Raw genomic sequence first — 16,337 nt, forward strand, 5'->3', positions numbered from 1 at the left:
AAATTTTTGGTTTGAAATGGAAGTTAGCATCAAGCCCTGCACCGTGGTCTGGTCTTCTACTTTTCATTACTGGTCTTTTTGAAATGTTGGCTGTCTTTTCGTTTTTTTTTCTCATTAATTTCCAATGAAGTTTACTAACTGTTGTGTGTTATGTTTGTAAACTTCATTGATTTAAGGTAGATGAACTGCTTCATTAGATCAGAGGTGAATCATTTTTGTAACTATATAAATCTCTTTATTTTCCACCTGGTTGCAAGTTTTGCATTATGATAAAGGTTGATCCGACAGGTTGCTCTGCCAATTTAATTGAATTTGCATGTTGGTTAAGTGAGATGTTTTAACTGTTGTCATGTTAGTATTCAGAGTGTTGGAAATTTAAACAAGTTTGTTGGTTAAAACTGCTCGATTCAGAAATTGCTGTTTTAAACACATTTTAATTAGTACTTGCTTCCCCGACACTACTTTCTTTTAGGAGATATTTGCCCCTAAAAATTCACTTTTTCACTGTGCACCAGTTTTAAGTGGTCATATCTCCAAAAGTAAACGTATCTTTTAGATTACATTACATGGCATTTAGCAGACGCTCTTATCCAGAGCGACGTACAATGAAGTATAAGTGCGAAGAGGACCTGAGAGGACAGTACAGTTCTGAGTCCTAGTGTAAACATACAGATAATCAGAACCCTTGAAGAGTACAATCAACTTTCAAATTAGCATACCACAGTTGGCAGCTAGAATACTCTGAGTACAACTACAACAGCCAATAAAAAACAACAATATCTATACAAGTAACAATATCTATACAATCTATACATAAGTGCAATTACAGCCTAAGGCTAATCATGGTGGTGAGTTGGGGAGGGAAAGGTGTAGCCTGAAGAGATGAGTCTTCAGTCTGCGCTTGAAGGAGGTCAGAGACTCTGCTGTTCTGACATCCACCGGGAGGTAATTCCACCACCGTGGGACCTGGACAGACAGTATCTTAATTGTCATTTTATTTAAAAATGAGTCATCTGAGAGCACTTTCTCATTGTGTAAAGATAAATGTGTTACTAATGACACTAGCTGAGATGGCATACATGGAAATTCAATTTGGCTATTTTTGGGACCATTTTGAAATCTGATAAAATGTAGGCTAATAACAGGAAAATGCTTAAAAATGTATTTATTGATTTATTTCCATTAACATTTAAATACATGCTATTTGGCGGCCATATTGAAAACTATTTCAGATTTTTTCTCAATGTCAAAACCATTTCAGATGACAACGTGTTGATTTGATTGGGAAGAAGATTGTCAAACAATGTGCATTTCCGACGTGTCACATCCAAAACGCAATGGCATCATGAAAATTGAAAGATTCTTTCTATTTTTATTATTCAGCCTCCTACATTACATGGATATCAAACTTTCTGCATTAGATGCCTGTCTTTTTGCATCACATCCATAATGCAAGTTATTTGTCACATTTTTGTTTTCCAAATTAGCCGAGTTTTCTTGTATCAAAACTAATTCTTAAAACTATCAGTCCGCTGTGCTGACTTTTTGTTGATTCATTGTAGGTCTATCAGAGATGCAGTAGCCTATATCATAAATTCATAACTCAGCAGCACTTGAGTAGCTCCACTACACTTTCTGTTAAAACAGCGATATATGAAGGAAATTGAGGGGTTTTAGAACATCACAATGTTTTATATATATATATATATATATATATATATATAAAATAAGCTCTTTTCTATCATTTTACAATTGAAGAGTGGCTAGACAGAGGATGTGAACCCAAGTCTTCACTGAAATGGAAATGGAAATAGCTTCTTTTGTCTTCCTGCAAGGTTAGCCTATAAAAAAAAAAGCTCTGTAGGACAATAAGCTTCTCATACAGAGGTATTATAGTGATGTCTTATAACATGCATTTGCACCACAGGTTCGACTTAAATGCTGCCTGCAGAAATGTTGCCTGACAGAGAGGATGTCCTGGGCATAACTTTACTACCTTACAGCTATTTAAAGACAATATTAATAAACCAAACTTAAATAGACGCTTTCATGTTTATTTGCTTGCATGACTACATATTGTGTGATCAAAACAGGCAAATATAGCCTATTACTATTTCTTTTTTTTTTTTCTTTTTTGTTGTTGTTGTAAAGTGGTGAATTTTTTGCCCCATTAAATCAATTTTATTTGGCCAACATTACATTGTAGGCTAGTTTTTGGGGAGTTCATGGACTGTTCACAAAATATAAGCCTATATTAGAAATACAACACTCTGCTGCTCCCTATTGTCAGACATTGCAAGTATTTCACACAGTGATGTCTTTGAGTGCTTACATTTGCCACCTGGTGGTGGTTATGCAAACATCAGGCAATTACTGTGGAAAACAATATCTGCAAATTTGCCACCACCCGGCAGATCTCCCGAAGCAGAACCACCAAATTAAACACAAAACCACTGTATCTTTTTGATCACTAGATATTCTATGTTCTATGCTTTGTGGCTTTTGAGAGAGAGTCCTAGTTCTTAAACGAGGCATGTTCACCTGTAATTTGCTTGTGATTTTGGATTTTTACAATTTGTTATAGAGTATTAATTGATTGGTTGATTCAAATTTAATTCCCTGGTCACATATGGTAATGCTTAGTGATTGTTACACAGATGTAACTGATTGTAATGATGGCATTTCTTATTTCCTTGTTTGTACTGACTATCTTTTTCCTTGATGTAATAAATATCTCCCAAGAAGGGTGCTTTACATTTATTCTACAGCTATATTAATTTTATTTATTTACTTACTGTGAAAGAGTGCTCTAGCAAGTTTCAGAAAACAAATTGTAGGAGAAAGCCATGTTTTATTTGTAAGGCTGCAGCTCCAATATTCTGATCATATCTATTCTTGTGTTTCTACAGGTTTCCAACTAGTGCCTTCCACCTCACCATCCCCCTATTTTCCAAGGAAAGTCGATGGAAATGTTTGTGTTAATATTTACACACTTCTGCATTCATTCACATTTATATGAAGATAACTCAATGCCATTTAAATGCTGAGAAGTGAAAACTGATCTCATATTCATTTTTACCTGGAAAAGCATTTTTCATCCACCCTTTTTGATTGAAATTACTGCAGGAAAGCCCCCCCCTCCTCCCCCCCCCCCGCGCCCTTTCCCTATCCTCTCATGGCCTCTCAGGAGCTAGGTCGGACCAAAGGCTTTCCATGTAAGCAGTGTGACACAGTGTTGCCCAGTATGCCCAGTCTTTTAGAGCACATGGAGACCCATTACCAGAAAGAAGAAGAGCGCAAGTTCAGATGTGGCCAATGTGGGCGTGGCTACAGGCACCCGGGCAGCCTGGCAAACCACAAGAAGACTCACAAAGTTGGCTCTTTCCAGTGCCACATTTGTGACAGGAACCTCTCCAACCTCCTGGCACTGAAAAACCATCTACGCATCCATACACCTGGCAAAAGGTTCACCTGCATACACTGTGCAAAGACTTTCCGGCTAGCCATTCAACTTGCCTCCCACCTTAAGGTTCATCATGCTTGCGAATCCCAAGGAACATCTGAGAAGAATGAGATTCAAAAGGAGACTTCAGTGTATCCACAGAGTGGAGAAAATTCTGATGAGTGTGAAATCAGATTACTGGCAGGTCTTTCAGAATCGGAGCTTAAAACTGTGCCCTCAACTACCCTGAATGACAGATTGATGCCAGACCTCAGTCATGATTCCACCATTGAGAATGACACAATGGTCGCTAATGACACTATGAATCGGCCTTTCAAATGTGACCAGTGCAAGAGGACATACCGACACCATGGTAGTCTGATCAATCACAAAAAATCCCATCAAGTTGGGGTATTTGACTGTCCTGTCTGCTACAAACAGTTCAGCAACTTGGCTGCCCTAAAGAGCCATGAACGTATTCACACAAAGTCCAAATCGAAATCTGGGACACGTGATGTCAGATTATCTCACCCAAGCACAGCACCTGATCTGTCCCAGCCTATGCTAAAAAATGGTGATGTGGCTGCACACTTCTGCCATCTGTGTGAAGTAGCTTTCCCCAATGATAGTGATTTCCAGGATCACATCCTGATGCATAATGCATCCTCTCTTTCTCTTGGGCTCCCAGCTGCTTTTTCAGATGATTTGTCCTCTGACTACAACACTATCCCTTCAAACAATGTCAACTTTAGCCAACCCTCCTTTAGTGACACTCCACTTTTGCCATCACTGCTGGACAAACAAGAGCCCTTTGACCAGATGTTGGAGCCTGCCAGATGTGGTCAGATGTACATTTGTGCCTATTGTGGACAAGGACACAGTGACATGAACAGCCTCAAAGCTCACTATGGCACCCATCACTCTCCATCACCCTCAGATATTCAGGGAAAGTCTACAGTGTTACAGAAACATGATGATGATTTGCACCTGTTTGAGTCAGCATTAACTAATGAAATGAGAGAGCAAGAGTCCTCAACTGGTGAGCGCCGGTTCAAGTGTCAGATCTGTAACAAGAGTTACCGGCATGCTGGGAGCCTTATCAATCACAAGAACTCTCATCAGACCGGTATCTACCAATGCTCTATCTGCCGTAAACATTATCCACATCTGGCTGCTCTGCGTAGCCATCTACGTATCCACAAGTCCCGACCTCCTACAATGCCCCTCAGTTCAGAGGGGGACTGGCTCTCTCCTGAACCCCTCACTCTTGAGGGCCATCAGGGAGACTTGCACACTCAGGATGAGGAAGCCAGTTTGCCAAACCTTAGTCAAAATTTGGGAGAAGCTGTACCTATGAATCTTGATAGCCTCCATAGCAATGGGCTGGGTGAATTTAAGGTCCATGAGACATTTGTCACTGCTCTCCCTCAGCACAGGCTTAAGCACTTACCTCTACCTCAAGGTGAACCCCAAGCTGAGAGGCACATGTGTGCAGATTGTGGGGAGACTTATGCAGATATTGCAGGGATCAAGTCACATACGTGCCCACATCGACACCAGCAGCAGGAGGCTTTGAGTAATGGTTTCTTTAGTAATGTTGATATCCAAGACCCAGGGTCAAAAGCTCTGTCTGAACATGGGGGAATTGAGATGGTGTCCAGGAGACACAAGCATGATCCAAACCTGACACACTGTATTGGCCCTGACTTTCATGAAAATACTTTTATGAACAGTGATGATGAGGCTGAGAAAGATGATGAAAAGGATGATGATGGAGAGGTATATCACTGCTCAGTGTGTGGGACCCACTACACTAACATGCAGGAGTTAAGGAGCCATCTTCGTAGCCATACCCAATACCAGAGTGCAGCCACCAGCACTGGTCCTTCCTCTCTGTCCTCCCTTGAGGAAGAGGAGGAGGAGGAGGAGGACTTAAGTGAGGGTCAGGAAAAAGATGGTGGCCTGATAATCTGCAGTACATGTGGAGAGAGCTTCTCCAAAGAACAGGATCTGCAGAGGCACCAACTTATGCATGGTCAGGCCATTGAAAATGAACCTGTTCTGAACAAGGGAGCTGGCAGTCGCTACAACAATGGAAAAAGGGATGCAAGCATGATTTGTGGTATGTGTGGCGTGGCATGTAAAGATTATATCCAACTAGAGACACACATGTGTTCAGATCAAGGGAGAATGGAAAGGGAAAAGCATGAAGAAAACAGTGTTGCTGGGGAAAGTGAAGGCAGACATTCAGGGAACTACCAAGAGTGCCCAGATGTAGAAAATCGACCACATAAATGTGACCAGTGTGGCCGTGCCTACAGACATGCTGGTTCTCTGCTCAACCATAAGAAGTCACACAAAACTGGGGTCTTCCGTTGTTTTGTCTGCCAGAAGCGCTTCTACAACCTTTTAGCCCTCAAAAATCACCAAAGGACCCACTTTGATGTCAAGAGGTAAATTTCCTCCCAAGGAAGTGCTTTAGATGTGTAAAATAGTTTTCAGTATACAAAGATGATTGTGTATTCTATTTTTGGATTGACCCAGGAACAATAGAAATATAGTTCACGCACTGGAGTTCTTTGTATTTTTTAAGTTACATTGGCCCAGAGTTTGTGTGCGATGAGTTTGTGTGGGCAATGAAGGATATTCTACATAATTACAGTTGTGAGAGTCAAATCATATGGCCTTTGGCTGAGCCATGTTCAGTATTTCTGTATGGGTTTTGGGCGTTGAGATTATTATTATTTTTATTTTTGATGTTGATTTGCTCCTTTGCTGCCAAGTTAGGCAACAAATGTTGATGGACAGAAATGTTTATGTCAGGCCACATACTTTGAATGGGATTTAAGTCTTCACATTCCAGAATATTGAACATCTTGTATTTTGCTGCTTAATTATAGTCTGCTTTGGGTCATTGTCCTGTTAGAACATCAATCTTAACCTTAAATTTAGATTTCTTGCAGACTGAAACAGGTGTTTGGCTCCATCCATCTTGTGCCTTGATGGCAATATTCCTTCCAGTCTTTCCTGCTGAATATGGATTCAAGGAAACTGGATTCAAATTGTGGTTCTACTCCAGACATGACAATTTGATTGGCTTTATAATATTTATTTTTTAACCCAGTTGTAACCATTAAAAGGTGTCTAAAAAATACTTTCATTACTGTGACCTGTTCAGCTGATAAACATGGTGGGAAGGTATCCTGTGCTCATTAACAGTCATATCTATATGACACTTCATATGTAAACCATGAGACTAGCATTGGATATTTACTTGCGTAATTTTTTCGGAATTTTATTTCTCAGTTCAATCATTACGCAAATACATACGCAAAAACAATCTAGGCTAATGATAGATACAGTAGAATCCACTTAATTCTATTATGGATTATTGCATAATTTGGATACTTGAATTGCCAAATCCCAAACCATCTCCCATTAATTACATTGCAAAGAGCTTGTATATTTGTATAGACCATTATCGCATATTCCGTATATTTCCATGGAATTATGTCCAGTTGCTTAACATAATGTTCTATAAACATATGCAAAGATATAAAAGAATCTGCAGATGCCTCAAATAAACTAGCAATTGCCACATAAAGACAGGACGAATGTAGGCGGATTTTGGCAGTCTACAGTCTCATTCTTTTTTGCAATTAAGTGTATTCTACTAAAGTTAATTTAATGTGTCGTAGGTTCCATGTAAACCTGAAAGCGGTCAAAAGTGGGGGGAAAAGTTATAATGAAGTCACATTTAGGAGATGCAACCAAATTACTTAGGATTAGGCATCTTAAAAAACACTTCTCTTCTAAGACACCCATATAACACATTTAAATGCAGGAAAAACCCTATTCCTGATCCAAATTTAGGTTGTTCACAGGAAGGAGGTTAATACTTATCAATTTAGGAATTTTCAGGTTTTTATTTTTAATTCTGTAGAGACAGCCAAGCTCCTGTTGTGTTAGTATGGAGTGAGGAAATACAGCGCATGAGTTATTATTGTGAATGAAAACTGAAACTTAAAGCAAACTGAATCAGTTTTTAAAAAATCTATTGTTAACCCTCTCAGTCCTAAGCCCAATATGGCTCTACCCATATTCCGAGGGATTTTTGCTTTGGTTGAGAAATTTGAGAAGGTTGAGAGAATTTAGTAGGCTTTAAGACTAAATAGAAATGGTATTAAAATTCTCATTAAAGATTTTATTGCAATAAAGTGTCTCCTGGCACTAGCTTTTCATATCCGCGACAGCCACAATCTCTCAAGTGTCTGGTGGTCGTACATGTGAACATAGCATTTAGGAACATTTGAAATACATTAATGTTACTAAAGCAAGTGCATAGTTATTGCTGCAAACAAGCTGTTGATGCCACATCTTCACATTGTGTGGTGAACATTTCTTTTGTTTTAACATTTTGTAGAGAACTGTTCAAATGTTTTTCAGTTGGCTTAATTTGAACACACCTCCAAATTGTCAGTACAGCTAACAGACAGAAGGTCCAAGGATGTTGGCCTATTTAAAATAATCTTAGTATGTAGCAATGTGAGGTTACACCAGAGCATGAACCACCAAACTTCCGCGTCCCAATTATGTACCTTAGCGACTGCGCCACAGGCTGCCCCCTGTATGGACTGTATACTGTACCACAAGGAATCCTTGTCTTTCAAACAACTGTCTCTGAACATTCTGACAGCCATATGTCAATTATTATCCAAATGGGTTTTCAGTGAGGCACCAGCCCAATATTTGCTGACTGCCTACTCTCCAAACAAATCCACAACATTCTTTTGTGGCTCAAAGAATAAATTCTTCCTCCAATGCCTATATAATTAGCTTTGTTAATTCAATGAGCTATCAGGTTTGATAGTGTAGCTACTTTGCTTTAGATCAGACCTAAAGGAAGACTGCATCTTTGTGTGGAAATGTTTAAAATAAGGGGGTTGGGCTGCAGCCAACTGAAAAGCAGTCCCAGTTATGAAAGTACTGTTCTGTATTTTCATCTTGCCAGTTTTTCTAATTCGCAATTTCTGTGTTTTTAGGCACAAGTGTGAAGAGTGCGGTAAAGCCTTCAAAATCCAGAAACAGCTCCTGAATCACCTGAGGATTCATGAAGAAAACCGAACTAGAGTCCAGGAGCTCAATTGGCAGCTCCAAACCCTCATGCAGGCAAATGGGACTGAATCAAATGGTGGACCTGACATTCATAATGTAAATGCCAAGAAGTCCAGCTCTTGGAGCAGAAACTACAGGTCCAGAGGCCAAGGAACCACTGCCCGCAGCTGCAAAAAAGCCTGCCCTGCAGTTGGTACTTTGGTGGAACCACAGGTTGAGATCAAGTTAGAGGAGGGAGGGAATGACTGTCGCCCTTATGCCTGTGACCAGTGTGGACGAACCTACAGGCATGCAGGGAGCCTGGTTAACCACAAAAACTCTCACAAGACAGGCGAGTACTATTGTTCCGTTTGCAACAACACATACTCTAATCAATTGGCTATGAAGAACCACCTACGAATCCATTTTGCAGTCAAGAAGCACACTTGCCCGGACTGTGGAAAGGCCTTCCGGGGGCAGAAGCAGTTGTCTACCCATGCACGCTCACACCGCAGAAAGAAAGCACCCACAACAAGGGGTAAGGGAGAAGGTAATAGACGAGCAAAGGAGGGCAAGGATACAAAATGTCGGGAATGCAGACAGGCTTTTACCTCAACTGCTGGGCTGTTATCCCATACCTGTGGACTACAGTTACCATCAACTTCTGTAGAGGGTCACCAGAATGGTGTGAATTGCAGAGAACTTTGTGGTGGTGCACAACCAGACGAAAATGAGAAGCGTCCATTTGGTTGCAATATCTGTGGCCGTACCTACCGTCATGCTGGTAGCCTTCTGAATCATAAGAACACTCATAAGACGGGCCACTTTAACTGCTCCTTCTGTGCCAAGCCCTTCTCAAATCCCATGGCGCTGCGCAACCACACGCGTATTCATACGCAGAAGAAGAAGCATGTCTGCACCACCTGTAACAAGGCGTTCCGCCTTGCCAGCATCCTTCACAACCACCAAAAGATCCATATTCGGGGGGAAATGCACTTCAACTGCTCAGTTTGTGGCAAAAGTTTCCAGGGTAAGTCTGGGCTTAAGAGACATCGCTGCCAGAAGAACCAGGAAGGACAGAAGAAAGCCAGTGAAAGTAGGGAAGAAGGTGGAGAGAGGTGCTTCACGTAAGTTTCCCTGGGCAAGATGATGAAGTAAAAATGAAATAGAAAGGCTTAATTTTCAAACTCCAATAATTAAGCTTTTTTGAGTGTAAGATGGCAGTTAAGTTTCAGGCCTTAAAAGTTTATCATAAAGATCTGCATACAATTGCAAAATCAAGAAACAATAGATCACAATTAAGGGTATTGGCTGGCCTTAAAAATGTTTTGTGTGACTTGAATTGTGAAGTGTCATGATAACAAAACTTTATTGGGGCAATGGAATGTGTTTATTTATACAGGCTTTGTCAAACTGCCCAATTTGTGTAAGGGAAGGATGGAAGATCTGTTATAATAAAGCAAAAAAGTTGCTAATTATTAACAATAATTTTAATGCTTTCGAATGGTCTTCTCTATTCTTCAGGTGTGAACAGTGTGGTCGTTCATACCGCCATGCTGGCTCCCTGCTTAATCACAAAAAGACTCACACCACTGGCATCTACCACTGTAACATTTGCTTAAAGACTTTCTCCAACCTGTTGGCATTGAAGAACCACCGCCGTATTCACTCAGAGGTGCGACGCCACTGCTGCCCTGACTGTGGCAAGACTTTCCGTGTTTCTTCACACCTACGCAGCCACCGGCGAGTGCACAGCAAAGAGCAGTCTGTCTCCCAGTGCAATCCCAGTCAGCGCAACTTCCCCAGTTTAGCCAGTTTCCAGCAGCATCAGGAATTGCATAGCCAGACGCAGCAACATACAATACAAGGTGAACGGGGGAGAGAGGAGATTGGGGCTGACTTAAGTTGGGGCTCAGGACTAGACCTTTCCCTAATGCAGGCTCAAGGACTTGATCCAACTGGGCTTCCAAGGCTGGCACCATCGTTCTCCTGCCTGGACAACAGCCATCCATCAGAGCTGCAGGGGCAGCAGGACAGCTGTGGTGCAGTAGCAAAGGGAGAGAAGGTCCATGCCTGTGAACACTGTGGCCGCACCTACCGACATGCTGGCTCCCTTCTTAACCACAAAAACAGCCACAAGACTGGGTGCTTCTTCTGCTCTGCATGCAAGAAAGAGTTCTCCAATCTAATGGCCCTGAAGAACCACAGACGTATCCACACCGAGCCCAAGCGTTTTCAGTGCCCAGACTGTGGCAAGGCCTTCCGGGTGTCCACTCAACTTGTATGTCATCGTCGCATCCATACGAAAGAGAAGCCCTTTTCTTGTTCACAGTGTGATAAGCACTTTTCCAGCAAGTCAAATTTACGCCACCATCAGAAAGTCCATCAGAGCCAACAGAATTTTGAGGTCTCCCTGGACATGAGTGCAGATACCCTTATGGGTCTTAGTATGAGCCCTTTTCTGTGAAACATGGTTTTTTGCAGGGTGGACCAGTGTCATCTGCAACCATCAAAACGGAAAAGGCATTACAGCTCCCAGTGTCATTCGGCCAAATTAGATTTGTATAATCCAATGCTAACATATTAACAGTTGATCTGCTTTTCTCTAGGCTCTTTTAGAAGAGGGCTTTGTGGCACTATCACAGAACTCTGAAGCCTGACAGACTGCACTATGCCTTTTGATGATCCATGACACTACTAAGGCTTGTGTACAGCTGATATCTCAGGATGGAATTCCAAAGACTTCCCTGCATCCCAATAATGCAATTAGTTAAGAAGTAATAGCCTTTTCAAGCAATCGAACCATGGCCTACAGAAAATTAGAAACCTGAATAGTTGTGTGGTTATCAATGAGGTTCTCTGATATTATCCAAGCTTCTTAAGAGCACCGGTAGCTGAATTCCTTGGATCATATTATTGGTGTCAGTGGACAGGTAGTCAAATAGCACAACTGTTGTAAGAACAGTTGCAATAGTCCAGCCTTTGAGCACGCAGGTGGAGGTTTATGTTGGGTTGGGAAGGGCTATTTCTTTTTCAAGGTTCTTGCATGAAAATCCTTGAAATGGTTAATGGAGCCTGACGCTGCACCTGAGACTTCCAACTGATTGATGGGCGTCTTAGTACCCCTTTTCATGATTTTGCATCTTTTTTTGGTTTTTACTCACAACAAATTCTACTTTGCCTTCTCACAAACAAATTAGACATTTTAAAAAAGGACATTTGTGCTTTAAACTCTTGAACCAGGCGGTTTCTTGCCAATGAATTTTTTCATAGATCTACAATCTAGAACATTCAAAACATATTTATACTTTGTTTCAGAGGCAGCAGAGTAGAATAGAATCTTTATGCCATGAGTAATTTTACTAGCAGTACAGTATTTTTATCCATACCTGAGCATACAACTGATTTAGCTGATATTTAATAAGTAGTTTGATTTCGCTTAAATGTCTTGAGTATGCGATACCTGTTGCAGAAGAGTATTTTTGCATTGCTATTGTCACAGTGGTATCAAACCCACCCACATTGCAGTGTCTCCTAATAATGCTTTTATTTGAGATTTGAGATGATATGAGAACAATGTTAAAGCTCTCCCGCCTAAGAGGCATTTCAGTGGATTCGATGACCACTGCTCCTGTACCCCTCTGGAAGCTTCCTGCAATTCACACTAGGGTGCAAAATCCAAGATGACTGCCGTCAACCATTTTGTAAATCGAGTGTGCTGTATTCTATGAACCAAATGGGCTCGACATAAATAAGCTTTTATCTCAAGCACCCCGAGTTGTTTTCAATTGTTAACAAAATGAAATTTAATTTGAAATGTGAAAACAATATGAATAGTAATGATCTCCTCCCAAAAATTTGGCTGATGGGTGATGCTAAACTATTAGATACTTTCTTGGCCCGATTGTTCCTGATACCCACAAACATTTTTGCCATGCAGTCATATTGTGTATATTTGCTTTCAGAAATCCATATTTTGATAGTCCATGTGAAGAACTACAAGTAAGCTAATCAGCAGTTTAAGGAAATGATCTTAAATCTTTTTCTTTCATCTTTTTAAATTTTTTTTTACCATGCGTAATTTGTATTCCATCCGTTACATTTATAGACAATCATGGCTTATCTATTACACAAAACAATAAATGGTGTTTGTCTATGTAATTAAGTCGGAGGAATTTTCAGGAGTGTGTACGACTCCCATAGCAATCATCCATCCATCCATCCATTATCTGAACCCGCTTATCCTGATCAGGGTCGCAGGGGGGCTGGAGCCTATCCCAGCATACGTTGGGCGAAAGGCAGGAATACACCCTGGACAGGTCGCCAGTCTATCGCAGGGCACACACACCATTCACTCACACACTCATACCTATGGGCAATTTAGACTCTCCAATCAGCCTAACGTGCATGTCTTTGGACTGTGGGAGGAAACTGGAGTACCCGGAAGAAACCATAGCAATCAGTTGTAGGATTACTTTGATTGTTTTAGCGGCAGTTACTTATTGCATTGGCAGTTGTGGCTGCTGTTCTCATGAGACGGTGACTAATTCTACACATCACAAACCAACAGAAATCAACCCATGTTCAGATCCATAAACATTCTCAATCAGTGGTATTTTCAGGGGGAAAGCAGTCTAAAAATAGACACCTGCTCAGTTCATTTACCTGTACAATTGGAAAAAGAAATTGTGACTTTGGCATGAAACTGGCAACAGTACTTGCATTTTTATGAGCCAGATATAATCTTACTACTAGGCTATGACAAGATCAAGATCAATGCTGTACATTCACTTCAGGTGCATAGGCATGTTATGTGTGTTACCTGTGTACTTCAAGTGTGGAAAAAATCACTATATCCTTATGCTGTTAGTTATGGTTATGTAGTAGTAATCTACCCAATGTATAGCCTGTTTTGTTATGAAATGTACCTTTTTGAAATACTGTTGTTGCTCAGAAAAGCTGGTCTTCCAATTGGGCATTGTATACAGTTCCCAGTTCCGTTCACATATACTCGAGACAAATTTCTAAATCCAAAATCAGAAAAATAGTGGCTAGTGATTGAATGCTGAAATCCATATAGTTTTTGTATTGAAACAGACTACCCATGTCATTAGTCATCTTATTAGCATTATCTCCTAACCTTCTAACAATCAAAATCAATGTAGTAGAATCATTGCTTTTGAGTAAATGCATCTATACAAGTAAATGGTTTGTTACACCCATAGTACAGTATGAATACAGCATAGCTGTAATGTAATAATCGCATGCATTTTTGCTGAAAACCTTTCACAAAATGAAATCTGGGGTTTTCCCCCTCCTTTTTCACTGCTCTGTAGTTCCAGATATTAATGGTAATTGAGCTTCCTCAATTTATGACAAGTTGTGCGTTGGTGCATAATTCCTTTTATTTTATTGCATGTCCTCAGTTGATACGAGGCATCCAATTTAATCATATTTATATATGGCTTTTTATTTTGCTGCTGAGAAATGTATAATTATCCCTGTATTTTAGTTTTTTCTAAATTAAAACTTTGTAATCTTGTAGAAATGTAAAATCTTCAAAACATTTTTTTTAAATATTTAATTTTATTATACTTTCAGTGTCTTTCAAGGTTTACCTCTACTGCATATGTTTTTAGAATATTCGGTTCAAATATTTCCCAGGCATGGTTTACTTGCTGGGTTAATCAAAATTTTCTTTGTCATACAGATGTAGTCTTTATTCTCTTCTGTAGCAGTCAGGATTAGGTGTAGTGTTTGCATCTAATTTTCATGTTTATATATGTATTCATGACTCCAAGTCATTCTGTAAAAATTCTGAAGCATTTTGCCATCAGTGACTTGATGGTTGCAGAGCTTTGGTTTTAATCTAGTGAATCAGTATGTAGGTATAGACCATCCTAAACCTCACTGGTACTCTAAACTTCAAAGGTACTGTAAATTGTGTAATGGTGATTTATTTGGCAAACTTGACAGGCCATTCATTATAAAGGTAATTGATGCATTATTTGTGCTTGTTTGAATTATTCATATGGTTCATTTTATAATAAACTAGTCTTTGGCAATACATGTGTGTTGTTTGGGCACTGGTGTGTTGTATGGGCACTGGTGTGGCAGAAAGTCAGAATCTACCAGGTGCTTGGCCCCCTATTGTTTTTGCAAGGATTACTATATTTATTTGCACTACATTTTCGCCCCTTTCACATACTCAAAAACTCATTAAATTCAGCATGCATGTTTAGTAGGGATGCCAAATTATTATGCATGATTCTTAAATATACTTAAATATTAACAGTATTTCCCACACATTGGCACACTTGGACAGCCCAACCAGGAAAATTACTAGCCACTCGAGTAAACTTGGGTGACCCATTTTTACTATTTTATAGCTAGCTTATTAATTTAACTAGTCCAACCTGGCAGCATACTCACAATGTTACCAATATTAACATGCAGCCAAGTTGTCATGGTCACTCATCAGAAACATTTTGGTTTGTTTTTGGACTGTTGCAATTAAGAAGACAGAATAACTTAACTAGCTTAGGTTAGACTAGTATTTTCAAATTTCAGGTTTATAGCAACACCACAGTTGCTATAGATTGTAGAGTTGTATTTGGATTAGGTTTGCAGTCCATGACAGATTGACAGTGCTCTCTGGCTCGTCCTTGGTGCCTGCAGTTACAGTTGTGTTTAAGAAAATAGCAGTACAACATCAGCAACCTGATGAACCACTGTTATTAGTAGTAGAGATATTTCTGCGTGGCAAATACTTTACTTGTAGATGTAGTAGTGTCATAGAAAAACAACAGACCCAACTGTCATGACATGCATGCTGCTTGGTCAGAGTAATTTACTCATTCATTGAAAGGGGTGTTCAAAATAATAGCAGTGTGGATTTTAATTAGATCATTTGTGGTGTCATTAATTGTCTTTTATTAAGGAAGAAGGGAAGAAAATGTTTCACACAGTTATAAAATATATTTCCTTCTGAATTGCTAAGTAAAATGGGCCATTCCAAACATTGTTCGGAGGAACTACGCCATTTAACTAAAAAGTTGATTGGAGAGGGGAAAGCTTATAAAGAAGTGCAGCAAATTATAGGATGCTCAGCTAAAATGATCTCGAATGCTTTAAAATGGAAGAAGCCCCGTAAAGCACCATTGTTGAAAAAGGGCGTGTGCCGAATCGGTTAAAACTTGCCAAGGAACACATCGATTGGCCAAAGCAGAAATGGCGTAGCATTCTGTGGACTGATGAGAGTAAAATTGTTTTTTTTGGGTGTAGTGGTCGTCAACAGTACGTCAGATGACCACAGTACACTGTGAAGACAGTGAAGCATGGTGGCGCATATACCAGGGATCATGGATCAGTTTGAATACATCAAATACTTGAAGAGATTATGTTACCCCTGAAATGGGTGTTTCAACTAGACAACGACCGCAAACACACAAGTAAGCGACTAAAAGGTTTGAGGTAATGGAGTGGCCAGCTCAATCCCCCGACCTCAGCCCCATTGAGGGTGACATTAACAATGCAGTTTCTGAAGCAAAACCCAAAAATTCACAGGAACTGTGGAATGTAGTTTGTTCATCCTTGGCTAAAATATTTGTTTCTAGGTGCCAGAAGTTGACTTGATGCAGCGCAAATGCGCAGCAGTTATCAAAAACAATGGTTATGCAAGTAATTATTAGTTCAGTAATCTAAAGTGAAGTTAAATCTTGAAAAATGTATTCAGTTTATACAGTTTGAAGAGAGTTTGAAGAGAAAAATGTTGACACTGCCATTTTTCTGAACAGATTAA

General features: G+C 40.0%; 1 protein-coding gene across 2 annotated transcripts; it reads left to right on the plus strand.

Moving 5' to 3' along the window:
• Nucleotides 1-3,175: 3,175 nt before the first annotated feature.
• Nucleotides 3,176-14,601, plus strand: znf646 (zinc finger protein 646). 2 transcript variants are annotated; one of them, XM_061231958.1, is made up of 4 exons: nt 3,176-5,895; nt 8,485-9,663; nt 10,061-10,817; nt 11,146-14,601. In XM_061231958.1, the coding sequence occupies exons 1-4, from the start codon at nt 3,176-3,178 to the stop codon at nt 11,194-11,196; spliced, it is 4,707 nt and encodes a 1,568-aa protein (XP_061087942.1). In that variant the 3' UTR covers nt 11,197-14,601. The 2 variants fall into 2 exon arrangements, with proteins under 2 accessions (XP_061087942.1, XP_061087941.1); XM_061231957.1 differs by having other exon boundaries at nt 10,061-14,601.
• Nucleotides 14,602-16,337: the final 1,736 nt, after the last annotated feature.

This window comes from Conger conger, chromosome 2, assembly GCF_963514075.1.
Source record: "Conger conger chromosome 2, fConCon1.1, whole genome shotgun sequence".
NCBI lineage: Eukaryota > Metazoa > Chordata > Actinopteri > Anguilliformes > Congridae > Conger > Conger conger.